General features: G+C 39.5%; 2 protein-coding genes and 1 pseudogene across 2 annotated transcripts; 2 read left to right on the forward strand and 1 right to left on the reverse strand.

The window, feature by feature from the left end:
- The first annotated feature begins 1389 nt into the window (after nucleotides 1-1389).
- Nucleotides 1390-5598, forward strand: LOC125476391 (annotated as a pseudogene).
- Nucleotides 5599-6155: 557 nt separating this feature from the next.
- Nucleotides 6156-9796, reverse strand: LOC103962232 (SNF1-related protein kinase regulatory subunit beta-2). The gene is given in 5 exon segments (XM_048582539.1): nucleotides 6156-6659; nucleotides 8305-8492; nucleotides 8573-8747; nucleotides 9378-9424; nucleotides 9427-9796. Coding segments are annotated over 5 exon segments (882 nt in total). The 5' UTR covers nucleotides 9572-9796; the 3' UTR covers nucleotides 6156-6332.
- Nucleotides 9797-15542: 5746 nt separating this feature from the next.
- On the forward strand, nucleotides 15543-19763 carry LOC125476392 (oligopeptide transporter 3-like). Its single transcript, XM_048582464.1, has 6 exons — nucleotides 15543-16181; nucleotides 16701-16792; nucleotides 17545-18114; nucleotides 18236-18491; nucleotides 18598-18780; nucleotides 18881-19763. The coding sequence occupies exons 1-6, from the start codon at nucleotides 15654-15656 to the stop codon at nucleotides 19493-19495; spliced, it is 2244 nt and encodes a 747-aa protein (XP_048438421.1). The 5' UTR covers nucleotides 15543-15653; the 3' UTR covers nucleotides 19496-19763.
- Nucleotides 19764-19998: the final 235 nt, after the last annotated feature.

The raw sequence follows: 19998 nt of genomic DNA on the forward strand, positions 1-19998 counted from the left end.
AATAGCACACCCCTAAAGTCAAAGCAAAAGTAGTGAAGTTAATTGTTAATGAATTTGACACGTAATAGTAATAGTACTAAAAAAATGTTATTCTTACTATCTATGTAACATTCCACATTGTTCAGGGGAGTAGATCATGTAAGCCTTATATGTATATTCTCATCTCTACCTAGCACGAGGTTTTTTGGGAGTTCACTGGCTTCGGGTTCCGTAGGAACTCCAAAGTTAAGCGAGTTTGCGAGAGCAATTCCAGGATGGGTGACCCACTGGGAAATGCTCGTGTGAGTTCCCAAAAACAAAACTGTGAGGGCGTGGTCAGGGCCCAAAGCAAACAATATCGTGCTACAGTGGAGTCGTGCCCGACATGTGGTAGGGGCCCGGGCCGGGATGTGATAATTTGGTATCAGAGTCAATCCCTGGCCAGAAGTGTGCTGACGAGGACATCGGGTCCCTGAGGTGGGTGGATTGTAACATCCCACATCGTCCAGTGAGATGTGATAATTTGGTATCAGAGTCAATCCCTGGCCGGAAGTGTGTCGACGAGGACGTCGGGCCCCTAAAGTGGGTGGATTGTAACATCCCACATTGCCCAGGGGAGTGGATCCTGTAAGTCTTATATGTATATTCTCATCTCTACCTAGCACGATGCCTTTTGGGAGTTCACTGGCTTCGGGTTCCGTAGGAACTCCAAAGTTAAGCGAGTTCGCGAGAGCAATCCCAAGATGGATGACCCATTGGGAAATACTCGTGTGAGTTCCCAAAAATAAAACCGTAAGGGTGTGGTTGGGGCTCAAAGCGAACAATATCGTATTACGGTGGGGTCGAGCCCAAAATGTGGTGGGGGCTTGGGTCGGGATGTGAGAATCTATTTGTATCATTTGTTCAATATAGTAATAAGAAATATTATTATTTTCATCTATTTGTATCTCTCTAACATAAATGGAATTTAAAAGTTTGAGTGGACCATGCATTTATTAAATTAATAATACAAATAGATAATAAATGCAACATTATTAATAATAATAAAACAGTATCCTAGGACGAGAACAGAAACATTACAGGGATTTGGATTCTTTCCTGAACTTAGGAAGCTAAGCCTCCTGATCAAAGCACACATGCTGTTAGATTTTGATCCAACGACTATAATTATCATAACGTTTAGAGGATCCTCATGTTTATAACCATTAGATTAAAATTCAACGACCCGTGTGATTTGCTCAGAAAGCTTAGCCTCCTAAGCTCATAAGAGAATCCAAATCCACGTTACTGGACACAAATGTCAGGAAGGACACAAAATCTTGTAGCCATGGATTATATATCTTATAAATATGAGTGCGTAACTAGTCTCTTGGTCTTACTGTCGATACTTCAATTCCAAGCAACCACCGCAGAAACAAACAGACACACACGTCAACGAGTCCACTATACTTCACATCTACTTCAGAACCACAACTAGTCCACTGAGAGAAAACAGAGGGAGAGAACTTTCAACTTTGTTTCAATGGCGTCCAAGAACCACAGCGACCCAGAGAAGGGGCCTAACGGCACTAACGGCGCCGGCGACCATTACCCGCATCAATCGGACGGTCACGAGCCATGCAAAATAGAAGAGGTGGCGCTGGTGGTGCCGGAGACCGACGACCCGACGATGCCGGTGATGACATTCAGGGCATGGTTCTTGGGGCTGACTTCCTGCACTATCCTAATCTTCCTCAACACCTTCTTCACCTACCGCACGCAGCCGCTGGCGATCTCCGCCATTCTTATGCAGATTACTACTCTGCCCATCGGGAAGTTCATGGCCTCCGCCCTCCCCCGCCGCGAGCACAGCCTCCTTGGGTGGCGGTTCAGCCTCAACCCCGGGCCCTTCAACATAAAGGAGCATGTTATTATTACCATTTTTGCGAATTGTGGGATTTCTTCCGGTGGGGGTGATGCCTACTCGATCGGCGCAATCACCATTATGAAGGCTTACTACAAGCAGAGCTTGAGCTTTATCCTTAGCCTCGTTCTCGTCCTCACCATTCAGGTTCCATCACCACTCGTCCCTTTTTCAGCTTTCATTCTTTATATTTTATTATCGCTTTCTGAATTTCATTTTTGTCGGGTAGAGATTTTGGAAAATTATGATTTTACCATGCATAGATTATAGTCTAATGCCTACTTTTTGTTCATAAAGAATGTATAATAATTGGATCCACTTAATTGCATTCCACTCTCATCATCTTTGCTATTAACGTATTTTCACTTTATGAATTTTATAATCGAAATTGTTTATTTTTTTAACCATCATTTTAAAAATCGTCTCTATAAAAATCAAATCGTTTATAGTTGTATGCATATATCAAATATATTGCCCTTTAAATTTAGAAAAAGGTTCATTATTTGTAATTTGATATGAAAAGAAAAGAATCATGTTTGTGGGTAGATGCTAGAAAATCAAGAAGCCAAATTGTTGGGCTTGTTCTCCAATTCGAAGTGATTTTACTCTTTGAACTAATGTTTTTGTGAATAAATTTTAAATTCTGGGGTTTGGTGATCTGTTGCAGGTAATTGGATGGGCTGGGATTCTCAGGAGGTACTTGGTCGACCCGGTGGAAATGTGGTGGCCTTCCAACCTTGCTCAGGTTTCTCTGTTTAGGTAAAGGCTTGGTTATTGTCATGCGTCGTATCTTAATCAATGTTCGTTCCCTTTGGTGGTTCTTGAGAATAAAAGCTCAAGATAAAGTTGAATTCTTTGGTCCTCAGTGAACTAGGATAGCTAAACTGACTGGTGATAACTCAAAAGAACATAGTATTTCATTCCTCGATTTCACCATTTCTTGGCCAACCAAATGGAGTGTAATAGTTTCAACAATTTCACCATTTCTTGTCCAAATTTGCTTTTTTTCTTTTGTAAACGAATATGTTTTTGGATGAACAGGATTAGGAAAGAAAGTAGGTAAAACAAACTGCAGTCATATTCTAATTTCCCTTTTACATCTTTATGGTAAAGTGTTGTTGGTTTCCCTGCCAGTTTCCAATGAAATCATAAGCCATGTGTTGTTGCATGTTCAATGGTTGAGTTTCTTGGGAACAATGTTTCATCATGCTCTGTCTCTTGAAAGATTGGAATAATATTTGTCACAACGTATAACCGCTCCAATTGTAAAGTTATAATAATAATAAAGGTCCATTTTAAGATGAACGACTTTCTCAAATTGTGAATCTTGCTTTGATGGGGAATTTTCTTGTAGGAAAAGCAAAACTTTTGCTGTAAAAGTAATCCTTCAATGGGCATAAAGTATAGAATTTGAATGTGTGTCTGTTGTTACTGGTTTGGTGCTATGGTTTTGTTCACATCAATGACTTTGTTGCTGTTTCTGTTTTGCTGTTGTTGTAACTTGTCCACAGAGCACTCCACGAAAAAGACCATAAAGCGAAAGGCCTTACCCGGATGCAGTTTTTCCTTATTGCCTTGACAGCAAGCTTTCTCTACTATGCACTCCCTGGCTATCTTTTCCCCATCTTGACGTTCTTCTCATGGGTCTGCTGGGCTTGGCCACACAGTATCACAGCTCAGCAGATTGGCTCAGGTTACAATGGACTTGGTGTTGGTGCCTTCACCCTTGATTGGGCTGGGATTTCTGTTTATCACGGCAGCCCCCTCGTCACGCCATGGACTTCCATTCTCAATGTTGGGGTTGGATTTGTCATCTTCATCTACATCATTATGCCTCTTTGTTACTGGAAGTTTAACACTTTCGATGCTCAGAAGTTCCCTATATTTTCCAGCAAGCTCTTCACTTCTACTGGGCATAAATACGACACTACCAAGATCTTAACACCCCAGTTTGATCTTAATATTGATGCCTATAATAGTTACGGCAAGCTTTATCTTAGCCCCCTTTTCGCTTTGTCCATTGGATCAGGATTTGCAAGATTTAGTGCAACCCTCGTTCATGTGGCACTGTTTCACGGAAGGTACTTTCAATTCTTAAATGCCATAGCTTCTCTTAGTCTCTACATATTGTTAGATCTGCATAGCACGCTAGATAGATATATTGATTTAACTGACAAAGTGATCCTTTATTCCTTTTCCTAGTGCTATTTTGAAGCAAAGCAAATCGGCAATGAAGAATGCGAAAATGGATATCCATGAGAAATTGATGAAAAATTACAAACAAGTGCCTGGGTGGTGGTTCCTTGTTTTGTTAGCGGTGAGCCTCATCCTGTCCTTGGTGATGTCTTTGTGTGGAAAGAAACTGTGCAGCTGCCATGGTGGGGTTTGCTGTTTGCCTTTGTCTTGTCTTTTATCGTGACCCTCCCTGTTGGAGTCATTCAAGCTACCACTAACCAAGTAATCTTTCGATTTCTTGAATTTCAACCACCTTTGTTCTTGCATGTACTAACAAGCTGTGAAATATCATTCTAAACTTCGAATCATTTGTGTGACTTCTGTGTAGCAACCTCGATTTGATATCATAGCACAATTCATGATTGGGTATGTTCTACCAGGAAAACCAATTGCAAACTTGCTTTTCAAAATTTATGGACGAATCAGCACTGTCCACGCTCTTTCTTTCCTGTCTGACCTCAAACTTGGGCACTATATGAAGATTCCACCTCGGTGCATGTACACTGCTCAGGTATTTGATTCAGCACAGAAAATTGTGCTTAACCTTTCTGTTCTTGTTAAAGGTGGTTATTCACCTTATTAAACTGACATTTAATTATGTTTGTTCCCAGCTGGTGGGAACTCTAGTTTCCGGTATTGTGAACCTCGCAGTTGCATGGTGGATGCTGGAAAGCATCGAGAACATATGCGATTTTGAATCCCAAAATCCAAACAGCCCGTGGACTTGTCCTAAATACAGAGTCACCTTTGATGATTCTGTTATATGGGGTCTGATTGGACCAAGGCGACTATTTGGACCCGGAGGATTGTATAGGAACTTGGTGTGGCTATTCCTTGTTGGAGCTTTCTTGCCGGTTCCAATCTGGGTAATGAGCAAAATCTTCCCAGACAAGAAATGGATTCCCTTGATCAACATGCCAGTCATCCTTTATGGCTTTGCGGGGATGCCGCCTGCAACTCCCACTAACATAGCAAGCTGGCTTATCACTGGAGGTATCTTCAACTACTTTGTGTTCAAATACCACAAACGCTGGTGGCAGAAATACAACTACGTCCTGTCTGCAGCGTTGGATGCTGGTACAGCTTTCATGGGCGTCCTCCTCTTCTTCGCCTTGCAGAATCCAAAGCACGAATTGAAATGGTGGGGGACTGAACTCGATCATTGTCCTCTAGCGACATGCCCCATTGCACCAGGTATTCACGTCGACGGATGTCCAGTTTTTTAAATAGCCAAAAAATAGTGGACACCAAGACATATATTTGAAGGATCAAACCTATGAGGAGGACGGATCTCGTCGTAGTTGTGGAGGAAGAGGAGATTGTACGTACACTCTTAGCAACTGTGGATTTCAGGGTTGGGAGTTGGTTCTAGTTTTATTGCTCTCTAGAATAACTAGAAATGTATCATTCAGATGAAATGTATGGGTGTTATTGTTAATTACATAAGAATCAATTTAATCCGAATGAATGGGTAATACATATGTTTCTGTGCACTTTTAGCCAAGGTAAATAAATCCAACCGCATGGGAAAGACTCAATGCACCTTCGCAATTTATCGGGTACATGTAAGTCTTTCTCCAATCGAGTAACAGAAGTAGTGTGATATTTCTAAGACATTGTATGGGAATGGATGTTTAACTTGCAAATGAATTAGACACAAAGAAAACTTATCCCTTCCACATTGGTAGGTTTGGAAGGGAGAAGTTTTCTTCCTTTTCGATCCATCTTGTACCTTCGATCCGTTTCGAAGTTCAATATGTATTGAATTTGGTAAATTATCCACTTCAGTCTAATACAAGCCACCAAAGGGTAATTAAATCTTCCAAAATACGTACTTTTTAAAGCAAATATTATACGAGAGAGAGAGAGAGAGAGAGAGAGAGAGAGAGAGAGAGAGAGAGAGAGGGTGGAAGTAGAAAATTTGAAGAGAAGGCAGATAGGGTGATAAGGGTAGTCAACAAAATTCATTCTTTCACCCTTTTTCTTGTACAACTGAAGAGAAACAACAGCCAATAAGCGCGAGTGAAAGAATTAAGTATGCAAAAGAAGATGGATCAATGGTCATTAAGCAATGGAATTGTGTGAAAATACAAATCCTTCCTCAACATAACCGATGCCACGAAATGGCATTTGACTTTGAAATTCATATAAAGCTAACTACATAATGGGATCCGTGGAGTCCAGGCAGACACTAAGTGTATGTTTTTTCTCTCTTTTATCTCTGCAAGGACTTGTAGAGAACCACTGTAACATACTTCGCTATAAACCTCTCTGTTGTCCCGAGTGCCACCACAGATGGTCCACTCTTCCCTCTCTGCATGTAAAGATGGTTGAGTACCACATGTTGAGGTCTTGACAAAGGAGGCGGCATCTCCATGTAAGATGAAGGTGCATTCAACAGTGTCATTTGTAGGTGTGGAGGAACCGATGGGGGCTCCTTCGCAAAATCTTCAGATCCAAGCTGCAGGTTGTTGTAACTTGAGTCCGGCGACTGGGGAGGTTCAAAGCCGGAAATGCTTCCGATGTCTTCTGGAACATAATCCTGCAGAAGAACCAACAATATCAAACAGCTTACAGAACTTGCGCATCCAAGCCCAGTTTTCAAACAATTTCAACACTAATACTTAAAACTATAGGTCAAGACCCAGGCAACCAATAAGTGAGAAAATACGAGTGCATTCTGTTTACATCTGTCATACCACTATAGAGATTTAGAACTGATGGCAGTAATTTAGAAATATAAAAGAAAAGGGTAACACAACATATTGATTAAAAATCCTCATAAAAAATGTGCAATTTCAAAATCACACACACACACATAATGAAAAAGTGCTAAATTACATCAACTGAATGTCATTTTGTCTGATCCATAAGCTCGCGCTCTTCGCCAACATTTAAACAATAACAAAATTATCATTTCAAGCACTTTTTTTTAATCACGGCATATAAATTTCTCATCATCTCCAAGTTTGACTAAAAGTAGAGCGGTGCAACAGAAAGAAGTTTTAATCGGCTGTAATTTGATCCTTCTTTTATTAGTCCTGTAGACGAAAGCTATAACTACCAACTGACACGGGATCCCCAATCCTGACGTCCTCGGGACATCGGGATGGGGGCGTGTCACCTACTCTCTATGTAATATCCAAACGAACACATGAAAGAAAGGGATAATTACAGCTCACCGGAAAAGACAAAGATTTCCATGAACAGGACCATATGAAATATCATTTTGTCTTTGACAGAGACCTAGTCTTCCCCATCTCGAGTAGAGTTGAAAATAAGTTTCAGGAGGTTTTAACAATTTGGTAGGAGTTATACAAGATATAGGAAATCCCTGGTGTTTGTCTTGTATCAATGTGTTTCAAGTTAGAAGCCAACCCCAAGTCCAACCTGATCTATTTAATGGGCTCAACGTGATTTTCCTCTTTTGCAGACAGCTTTGTGCAGGCTTAAAACAGAAATTTGGATAGAGAGCTTTACGAACAGAAAGTAGATACACAATGGTGGCGAAAAAGCAGTCTACTTAAAAGGTAAACATGAATTTAACAGCTAAGCTATGTTGAAGGTATTAATTATTGAGGCTTTCAAAGCACATATAACAACACAAATTGTTACTAAAGAAATTAGACTCTAATGACGTGAAACTTGAATGGAACGTATAAAAGGAAAGTTTATATGCATGGACTATGGTATATGATATATCGGTTGTATGAATATGAGAAATATCGTCAACACAATATAACTGATATTCCCTAGTCCATACAGCCTAATATCATCATTGAATAGTTAAAGGAAATCAAAATCCTGAAAAGTAGGATTTGCATAAACAGAATTAAGTTGAGACTGGAAAAAAAAAAACATAAATAGATTAAGCTAAAAAAGGGGTACTTAAATGCTTTAACAAATTCGTATGAATGCAGTTTCTGAATGATGATATTACAATAAACATCAAGCAATCCCTAACTCTGAAATGAGCTTTTCCCTGCTAAAGAATAGAGGACATTTCAAAAAAAGGTTATACTCATTATTCCCTTATTCAATCCTACAAGAAGGTTACACTACTTATAAGATCTGACTAGGAGTTTCCTTTATCTGGTTTAGATTATGAACAGTTATAAGCAATTATAATGGGGTTGTTACACTCATCCAAAACACGTATCAACCTAAGAAGAGATGACAACCATTACCTGCAAGTCCAAAAGGTTGTAAGAATTCCCAGCATCATCTTGGGCCAAGGGCAAGTCAGGGGAACACCTCCACTGCCCATCAACAATAAACCTATATTGGTAAACACCAGATGGCAGTACTTTCAAAATAGTGAAGTCCTTCCCTGATCTCTGTAAAGCCCATCTGAAAACCAAGATAGAATAAAGAACTCAAGTAAGAGTTCACATAGTGCAAAAACTATATTCACAATCTAAACCACTTATTATTCTTTCTATTATTTTCGAAAACCTGTCTTCCAATTATCCCATGATCCCTCCACAGCTACATCCTTCCCACCATAGCTCCATGTAATCATAGTCGGAATTCCTTGCTCACAGCACATGTCTTCAAACCCCGATGTTTGCATTCACGAGTTGTTTGGGATTTGTATCTCATCTGGTCTTTGTAAGGGAACCACAGGGACCTGGAAAAAGAATAATAATAATAATAATTGAACAAGAGGAAAAATATTATGGATCGCCGTAGATCAAATACATCAGTGTGAGTAACAGGCAAGGGTACAAGTAAGATAAACATATTCAGGGCATTGACTGAGAGTATCATATATACTGGAGCAGAAGCAGATTACCAATGGTATTTCTAAAGGATCTTAGCATTAAAAACTTTTAGTGCTAGTATCTGGTAGTGCACCAAGAGACAGATTCATGTAAAACGGATATTCCAATTCAGAATTGGAGGAGGAGGAAGGATGTTGGTATCAAAATTATTACTTGGTTCGCGCAATCAGTTCCCCAACGATTAACCACTCATGTTTCAGTTTCTGCTACAACAATGATCCAAAATACAGACTTGTCACAAAGAAACAAGAAATTGTATGATTTGGGCCGCCTCTTAGCAAGTTATCAATAAAAAGGAATGAAGAATTGGACAGCATAATTCACAGAGCCAGTTCTAAGCTGAATCACAAAAGCCCCCAATTCTAGGAAAAAAAAGCAATTCGATGGCAGTTGGGTAAAATTGAATCTCGGTGGAAAAATTAAGAAAAGCAAAAACCTTGAAAACAAGTAAGATGAGGAGAGAAAAAGGAACTGACTTGGGGAGTGAACATCAAAGGGGAGTGAGTGGCCCTAGGGCTATGAGAGGTGATTGACCCATCAACTCAGCGGAGCCATGAACAAGACGGCCGCCGTGGGCAGGGCCCTCCTGCAAGATGCCGACGGCACCGCTGTCTTCCTCGGCCGCAGAGGGGCTTCCACCACCATCTTCTCTCCCATTCACATTCCCCATCCCAATTGCTTGGATATGACCTCTGCTAGCAACAAGCACCAAGCACCAAGCCAAGAAAATAAAACTACAGATGCATAATAAATACCCACTTTGCAGAATTGGAATCCAATCTCATACGATGCAACCTTAAATCCCACAAAGCTCACGAATTTAGATTGATTGGGCGTCAAAACGAAAAGAAAGAGCCCAGCAAAGAGAACCCCCCCCGTTTAATATAAATAGAGAGAGAGAGAGAGAGAGAGAGAAAGAGAGCAAAAGAGAGATTTATTAGATTAAGAAGAGGGAGCATTAAGCAACAACAAACACAAAGGAAAAAGGTGGGGGCGGGTAGGGGTAGGGGGGTAGGGGTAGGGGTAGGGGCAGGGGGGGCAGAATCGGCAGATGGAAAGAAGAAAAGTGGAAAAAGGGAGGGGAATGGAGGATGGAGGACGGAGGGTAAGTAGTAAGTAGTAAATTAATTGATGGGTGAGTAATAATCGCAATCGTAATAATGATATTAAAGAAAGAATAATAATGGATGGAGAAAGAGGAAGTAATAATCTCCGATGAGTTTGGAAGATGGAAATGGAATGGTAGCCCAATGCCCAATCATTTTGTTGGTTTGATGGGGAAATGCCCTTGCTCCTCACGTCATCACATTTTGACAGAGTCCTTCTTTTCCCTTTATCCAACCCTTTCTCTGCCTCCCACTTCTCAACTCCCCCAAGACACTTCATTTTGTGGTTTCTTCCCTTTTGGGTTTGGGGAATGGACTTTTCCCATTGGAGTAATTACTAATGCATATATTATGTAGGCAATTATATGGTTGCTCAAAAGTAAAAAAAGAGAATGCACAAACGTGAATAAGGTCAGTTGATTAGGATAACATAATCATACATTTCTACTTAAGTTGGAATTCCGTATATTAGAATAATTTCGAGTTGCCTTGTGAAAATGAAAGAAGAAATAGAGTTTTGTTTCTTAGCAAAAAAGGAATAAAGGTGAGAGTGCGTGTTGGGTTGGGTTGGGTCGGGCCTTTTGATATTAGATTAACTAGGTTCCAAAAGGGCATACAGGATTGGTCCAATCACCCTCACGCACTCATTGGCCGGCAGACCTATCTCATCGTCCCCTATATTTTCAGACAAAAGGCCTCTACCCCGTAAAGCGATCTGAAAAACGGGAAAAGCAGCGAGAGCTTTAATTCGAGAATTTGTTTTTCAGTGCGGCATTTAATCAAACAGATAGCGAACTACAGCGGCAGCCTCGTGAGTGACCAATCTCTGCTTTGTTTCATCGTATGATCTAAATCCTTTGCTGCTGTTGGGTTTTTTTTTTTTGTCAACACCTACCGATGATGACCGATGATGTCGTTTTCTGTTTTCCTTGATAAAATTCCTTGATAAAAAAGCAGTCTTAATTTTTTTTTTCTTTGATAAAATTCCTTGCTTTGTCTTATAAATATGATATTTATCTTCCGAAGCATTTACACACATGATATCTGTCGTCACACTTTTCCTATAAAGGTATATACTTTATATCTGATAAGTACGATGTGTACAAAGCCTTGCATATCAATGCTGTGACTGAAGCGCCATCCAGGATCCCTGTCTAATATGCAATGGATCTGTACGATCATATCTTATTGTTGTTGCTTGCTTCCTCAACGCATGCTTGTGAAGGTTTAGAGGTCAAATGCTGGAACCTTATCGTGCCGGCGGTGTAGGTTCGGATGCCATTACCAACGGACGATAGTTTGAGTCCTTTGTGCCTCCTGACGGAAGCGGGTCGGCATTGTGCATTCTTTGGTATTCCAAGTACTCGAACACAACACGTTTTGTCCAAGTTGGGAATTGCATGTAGATTGGAAGGAAGATCGATCATGAAATCCCCAAATTCGTCTGTGACGCCTTGTGCCAAACTGGATTTTCTTCTCCCACTGACACGGCAATTGACGGACACCAAAGCACCTGCAGATTTTGACCAAATAAAAACAGATGGTGAATATACACATCGATTGATTGAACAATGGTTTTGTAGTTAATTGGAAATTAATATTATGATTAATTGAATTTGTAAATTAAATGATCATAACATGACTTAATTATATATATGATTCTGTCTTATTGGGCCAAATATATCGCTAGCTCATTTTGAATGTTATTTTCGATGAAATTATTTCGACGAATTAATTAAAAAAAAAACACCACAAAATGTGTAAAACGGTGTTTTTGCTTTTCATCCAAGTCAAATAAAATAAGAATTCACTAATAAATAAGTTGAAGTCCACCAACAATTTTTATTTTCTATCCTACATTAATATATATAATCATCTATTAGAAACTGTAACCCATCGGACTCAATGTGTATGTTGCCGCATGGAACACTCTCTCCCCCTTACTGATGCACTCCTAACCAAATGAGTCTTCATAATTTTTATTTTTAGTTATTCATTTGTACCAGTGAGCCAACATATGGTTCTTACTCCAGCCAACCTCAGTGATCCAAAATAGTAAGAGCATATTGAGCTATGCAATGTGTCATCTTATTAATTAAAATTAGTGGTTTTCTAAGCTCAGAAATAACATGATTCGTAGATTGGATACGCCTTTTTGCCTCATCTACAACTATTACTAGTTTCTTTCCAAGGGGAGATCATCACTACTTATATATAGAGTCTATAGACTATATAAACTAATTCCTCTAATTCCATAACACACAATACAAAATACATATATCTTTTAAATACAAAATTATTGTAATAAATATGATTCACGTGAATTAACTATGACAAGGCGTCCGTTACCTAGTTTGCATACGAATTCAAATATTTGTATTCGCTTATTTGCGCTCGTTAGACCATTTTTAATATATATATATATATATATATATATATATGTATGTATATAGTAGCTTAAAATTTAATTTTTAATAGAAAAATATAAAGTTTGTGTTTTTTATATATACCGAGTAAAATGTTAAGTATCAACTATTTGAATTTCATGCCAGCAGGCAGCAGGCCACACAAACACAATTCCATAACACGTCAGATACTACAATGCCTTTGTGGGCCCCAGTGTCCTCCACGTAGTAGGTATTCTGTGAACTCTATTTCTGACAGATCACTTGTAAAGCCAAGCTGGCTTTTTGTCGCCACAAGCCCACCTGTGCAAGACGTTCGAGTACACCCATCCAGGATCTCTCTCTCTCTCTCCTTCTCATTTAAAAAAAAAAATACACACAAGTATGTAGACAAATGCTAGTAATAAATAAATAGATCATTTTTAACTATAAATTTTTATGCAGTTTAAAGACTAAATAATTTTATATTTAATTATTTTTTACAAAAGTTAACTTTACATTTAGACTTACAATGCCTACAATTCCATAAGAAGTTTGTGCCAAATGAATATTTTGACTAAAAAAAATTCTAAAGCCAAGAGGATGGTCCAACATTTGCCAGGTGGATGCCATTATATTTGTCTTCGAACTGGAACAAACACGAGCACAACACAAGTCTTTGTCCTGCATGGCAACATGGACACATTTTATGTGGGTCCTGTGGAACCCATGTGCCATGTGGTAAGAACGAGACGTTTGGGTGTGGATAAGCTTCAGGGTAATTGGATAAATTTTTAGCTGTGACGGGAATACAGATAGTGTATCATTATTTTTATGTAAATGGTGAAAAATTTTAATTTTTAAGTTATTAACTTTTTAACACACATAATCTACAATTTCTATAGAGACACGTGGTATACCACATCGTATGACGGTCACACTGAAAAATCTCTCAGGTAAGTGATGCCCACACGCGCCGGTAAAATTTGCAACTTGCGACCATGTGTATTTTGCAAATTTAGACATAAAACTGCATGTCTATCTTACTTGGAAGAACCTTTTAACAATTGGAACCTCACGGTAGAGGTATTTAAAGTTCAAAAGATCGTACGAAAAAATCTAAATACATAACAATATGTGATTGATAATTAAAATGTCACAATAAAGATATTTAAGTCAATAAAATTGTATAATAAAGTCAAAACAAATAATAATACGTGATCAATTAATTATGACATTTTATGCAAAATAAGGCACGAAAGCTACGTGGGCATAAATTATTAAGAAATTATTGTGTAATTCAACAAGCTAAAAAACAATTATAAAATAATTTGGTATTGAAAGTTACGCCACGTGACTTTGATACCCGATATCAAACATGTATGCCATAAAAAGTTTTAAATTCAACTCATTTGGATTTTTGGACACACATAATTGGCATACAAACATAACGCTAAGACATTTTGTTATTGGGCACACGTATTACAGAGACTAAACACGAATAGTCTAGCGTACCTACCATTCAACGAGGGAATATATAACAATTCTATATTAGATATGCCATTTGAAGTCGATAAAACAAAAGATATGTCCTATGAAGTATGAACATTCTCCGATTAAAAATATACTATACAATTAATACAATATAATGTATTACTTTTGTTTAAAATTAGGGTGTAATATCTACACCCTTCTAATTTTCGACTGTTTGATCAAATGAATCGAAAAAAATCAAATGACAAAAAATAACAAAGGATGTTTAAATAGCACACCCCTAAAGTCAAAGCAAAAGTAGTGAAGTTAATTGTTAATGAATTTGACACGTAATAGTAATAGTACTAAAAAAATGTTATTCTTACTATCTATGTAACATTCCACATTGTTCAGGGGAGTAGATCATGTAAGCCTTATATGTATATTCTCATCTCTACCTAGCACGAGGTTTTTTGGGAGTTCACTGGCTTCGGGTTCCGTAGGAACTCCAAAGTTAAGCGAGTTTGCGAGAGCAATTCCAGGATGGGTGACCCACTGGGAAATGCTCGTGTGAGTTCCCAAAAACAAAACTGTGAGGGCGTGGTCAGGGCCCAAAGCAAACAATATCGTGCTACAGTGGAGTCGTGCCCGACATGTGGTAGGGGCCCGGGCCGGGATGTGATAATTTGGTATCAGAGTCAATCCCTGCCAGAAGTGTGCTGACGAGGACATCGGGTCCCTGAGGTGGGTGGATTGTAACATCCCACATCGTCCAGTGAGATGTGATAATTTGGTATCAGAGTCAATCCCTGGCCGGAAGTGTGTCGACGAGGACGTCGGGCCCCTAAAGTGGGTGGATTGTAACATCCCACATTGCCCAGGGGAGTGGATCCTGTAAGTCTTATATGTATATTCTCATCTCTACCTAGCACGATGCCTTTTGGGAGTTCACTGGCTTCGGGTTCCGTAGGAACTCCAAAGTTAAGCGAGTTCGCGAGAGCAATCCCAAGATGGATGACCCATTGGGAAATACTCGTGTGAGTTCCCAAAAATAAAACCGTAAGGGTGTGGTTGGGGCTCAAAGCGAACAATATCGTATTACGGTGGGGTCGAGCCCAAAATGTGGTGGGGGCTTGGGTCGGGATGTGAGAATCTATTTGTATCATTTGTTCAATATAGTAATAAGAAATATTATTATTTTCATCTATTTGTATCTCTCTAACATAAATGGAATTTAAAAGTTTGAGTGGACCATGCATTTATTAAATTAATAATACAAATAGATAATAAATGCAACATTATTAATAATAATAAAACAGTATCCTAGGACGAGAACAGAAACATTACAGGGATTTGGATTCTTTCCTGAACTTAGGAAGCTAAGCCTCCTGATCAAAGCACACATGCTGTTAGATTTTGATCCAACGACTATAATTATCATAACGTTTAGAGGATCCTCATGTTTATAACCATTAGATTAAAATTCAACGACCCGTGTGATTTGCTCAGAAAGCTTAGCCTCCTAAGCTCATAAGAGAATCCAAATCCACGTTACTGGACACAAATGTCAGGAAGGACACAAAATCTTGTAGCCATGGATTATATATCTTATAAATATGAGTGCGTAACTAGTCTCTTGGTCTTACTGTCGATACTTCAATTCCAAGCAACCACCGCAGAAACAAACAGACACACACGTCAACGAGTCCACTATACTTCACATCTACTTCAGAACCACAACTAGTCCACTGAGAGAAAACAGAGGGAGAGAACTTTCAACTTTGTTTCAATGGCGTCCAAGAACCACAGCGACCCAGAGAAGGGGCCTAACGGCACTAACGGCGCCGGCGACCATTACCCGCATCAATCGGACGGTCACGAGCCATGCAAAATAGAAGAGGTGGCGCTGGTGGTGCCGGAGACCGACGACCCGACGATGCCGGTGATGACATTCAGGGCATGGTTCTTGGGGCTGACTTCCTGCACTATCCTAATCTTCCTCAACACCTTCTTCACCTACCGCACGCAGCCGCTGGCGATCTCCGCCATTCTTATGCAGATTACTACTCTGCCCATCGGGAAGTTCATGGCCTCCGCCCTCCCCCGCCGCGAGCACAGCCTCCTTGGGTGGCGGTTCAGCCTCAACCCCGGGCCCTTCAACATAAAGGAGCATGTTATTATTACCATTTTTGCGAATTGTGGGATTTCTTCCGGTGGGGGTGATGCCTACTCGATCGGCGCAATCACCATTATGAAGGCTTACTACAAGCAGAGCTTGAGCTTTATCCTTAGCCTCGTTCTCGTCCTCACCATTCAGGTTCCATCACCACTCGTCCCTTTTTCAGCTTTCATTCTTTATATTTTATTATCGCTTTCTGAATTTCATTTTTGTCGGGTAGAGATTTTGGAAAATTATGATTTTACCATGCATAGATTATAGTCTAATGCCTACTTTTTGTTCATAAAGAATGTATAATAATTGGATCCACTTAATTGCATTCCACTCTCATCATCTTTGCTATTAACGTATTTTCACTTTATGAATTTTATAATCGAAATTGTTTATTTTTTTAACCATCATTTTAAAAATCGTCTCTATAAAAATCAAATCGTTTATAGTTGTATGCATATATCAAATATATTGCCCTTTAAATTTAGAAAAAGGTTCATTATTTGTAATTTGATATGAAAAGAAAAGAATCATGTTTGTGGGTAGATGCTAGAAAATCAAGAAGCCAAATTGTTGGGCTTGTTCTCCAATTCGAAGTGATTTTACTCTTTGAACTAATGTTTTTGTGAATAAATTTAAATTCTGGGGTTTGGTGATCTGTTGCAGGTAATTGGATGGGCTGGGATTCTCAGGAGGTACTTGGTCGACCCGGTGGAAATGTGGTGGCCTTCCAACCTTGCTCAGGTTTCTCTGTTTAGGTAAAGGCTTGGTTATTGTCATGCGTCGTATCTTAATCAATGTTCGTTCCCTTTGGTGGTTCTTGAGAATAAAAGCTCAAGATAAAGTTGAATTCTTTGGTCCTCAGTGAACTAGGATAGCTAAACTGACTGGTGATAACTCAAAAGAACATAGTATTTCATTCCTCGATTTCACCATTTCTTGGCCAACCAAATGGAGTGTAATAGTTTCAACAATTTCACCATTTCTTGTCCAAATTTGCTTTTTTTCTTTTGTAAACGAATATGTTTTTGGATGAACAGGATTAGGAAAGAAAGTAGGTAAAACAAACTGCAGTCATATTCTAATTTCCCTTTTACATCTTTATGGTAAAGTGTTGTTGGTTTCCCTGCCAGTTTCCAATGAAATCATAAGCCATGTGTTGTTGCATGTTCAATGGTTGAGTTTCTTGGGAACAATGTTTCATCATGCTCTGTCTCTTGAAAGATTGGAATAATATTTGTCACAACGTATAACCGCTCCAATTGTAAAGTTATAATAATAATAAAGGTCCATTTTAAGATGAACGACTTTCTCAAATTGTGAATCTTGCTTTGATGGGGAATTTTCTTGTAGGAAAAGCAAAACTTTTGCTGTAAAAGTAATCCTTCAATGGGCATAAAGTATAGAATTTGAATGTGTGTCTGTTGTTACTGGTTTGGTGCTATGGTTTTGTTCACATCAATGACTTTGTTGCTGTTTCTGTTTTGCTGTTGTTGTAACTTGTCCACAGAGCACTCCACGAAAAAGACCATAAAGCGAAAGGCCTTACCCGGATGCAGTTTTTCCTTATTGCCTTGACAGCAAGCTTTCTCTACTATGCACTCCCTGGCTATCTTTTCCCCATCTTGACGTTCTTCTCATGGGTCTGCTGGGCTTGGCCACACAGTATCACAGCTCAGCAGATTGGCTCAGGTTACAATGGACTTGGTGTTGGTGCCTTCACCCTTGATTGGGCTGGGATTTCTGTTTATCACGGCAGCCCCCTCGTCACGCCATGGACTTCCATTCTCAATGTTGGGGTTGGATTTGTCATCTTCATCTACATCATTATGCCTCTTTGTTACTGGAAGTTTAACACTTTCGATGCTCAGAAGTTCCCTATATTTTCCAGCAAGCTCTTCACTTCTACTGGGCATAAATACGACACTACCAAGATCTTAACACCCCAGTTTGATCTTAATATTGATGCCTATAATAGTTACGGCAAGCTTTATCTTAGCCCCCTTTTCGCTTTGTCCATTGGATCAGGATTTGCAAGATTTAGTGCAACCCTCGTTCATGTGGCACTGTTTCACGGAAGGTACTTTCAATTCTTAAATGCCATAGCTTCTCTTAGTCTCTACATATTGTTAGATCTGCATAGCACGCTAGATAGATATATTGATTTAACTGACAAAGTGATCCTTTATTCCTTTTCCTAGTGCTATTTTGAAGCAAAGCAAATCGGCAATGAAGAATGCGAAAATGGATATCCATGAGAAATTGATGAAAAATTACAAACAAGTGCCTGGGTGGTGGTTCCTTGTTTTGTTAGCGGTGAGCCTCATCCTGTCCTTGGTGATGTCTTTTGTGTGGAAAGAAACTGTGCAGCTGCCATGGTGGGGTTTGCTGTTTGCCTTTGTCTTGTCTTTTATCGTGACCCTCCCTGTTGGAGTCATTCAAGCTACCACTAACCAAGTAATCTTTCGATTTCTTGAATTTCAACCACCTTTGTTCTTGCATGTACTAACAAGCTGTGAAATATCATTCTAAACTTCGAATCATTTGTGTGACTTCTGTGTAGCAACCTCGATTTGATATCATAGCACAATTCATGATTGGGTATGTTCTACCAGGAAAACCAATTGCAAACTTGCTTTTCAAAATTTATGGACGAATCAGCACTGTCCACGCTCTTTCTTTCCTGTCTGACCTCAAACTTGGGCACTATATGAAGATTCCACCTCGGTGCATGTACACTGCTCAGGTATTTGATTCAGCACAGAAAATTGTGCTTAACCTTTCTGTTCTTGTTAAAGGTGGTTATTCACCTTATTAAACTGACATTTAATTATGTTTGTTCCCAGCTGGTGGGAACTCTAGTTTCCGGTATTGTGAACCTCGCAGTTGCATGGTGGATGCTGGAAAGCATCGAGAACATATGCGATTTTGAATCCCAAAATCCAAACAGCCCGTGGACTTGTCCTAAATACAGAGTCACCTTTGATGATTCTGTTATATGGGGTCTGATTGGACCAAGGCGACTATTTGGACCCGGAGGATTGTATAGGAACTTGGTGTGGCTATTCCTTGTTGGAGCTTTCTTGCCGGTTCCAATCTGGGTAATGAGCAAAATCTTCCCAGACAAGAAATGGATTCCCTTGATCAACATGCCAGTCATCCTTTATGGCTTTGCGGGGATGCCGCCTGCAACTCCCACTAACATAGCAAGCTGGCTTATCACTGGAGGTATCTTCAACTACTTTGTGTTCAAATACCACAAACGCTGGTGGCAGAAATACAACTACGTCCTGTCTGCAGCGTTGGATGCTGGTACAGCTTTCATGGGCGTCCTCCTCTTCTTCGCCTTGCAGAATCCAAAGCACGAATTGAAATGGTGGGGGACTGAACTCGATCATTGTCCTCTAGCGACATGCCCCATTGCACCAGGTATTCACGTCGACGGATGTCCAGTTTTTTAAATAGCCAAAAAATAGTGGACACCAAGACATATATTTGAAGGATCAAACCTATGAGGAGGACGGATCTCGTCGTAGTTGTGGAGGAAGAGGAGATTGTACGTACACTCTTAGCAACTGTGGATTTCAGGGTTGGGAGTTGGTTCTAGTTTTTATTGCTCTCTAGAATAACTAGAAATGTATCATTCAGATGAAATGTATGGGTGTTATTGTTAATTACATAAGAATCAATTTAATCCGAATGAATGGGTAATACATATGTTTCTGTGCACTTTTAGCCAAAGGTAAATAAATCCAACCGCATGGGAAAGACTCAATGCACCTTCGCAATTTATCGGGTACATGTAAGTCTTTCTCCAATCGAGTAACAGAAGTAGTGTGATATTTCTAAGACATTGTATGGGAATGGATGTTTAACTTGCAAATGAATTAGACACAAAGAAAACTTATCCCTTCCACATTGGTAGGTTTGGAAGGGAGAAGTTTTCTTCCTTTTCGATCCATCT

This window comes from the organism of the source record quoted next, unplaced genomic scaffold (genome assembly GCF_019419815.1).
Source record: "Pyrus x bretschneideri cultivar Hongxiangsu unplaced genomic scaffold, Pyrus_bretschneideri_v1 Contig19, whole genome shotgun sequence".
NCBI classification, from domain to species: Eukaryota; Viridiplantae; Streptophyta; class Magnoliopsida; order Rosales; family Rosaceae; genus Pyrus; species Pyrus x bretschneideri.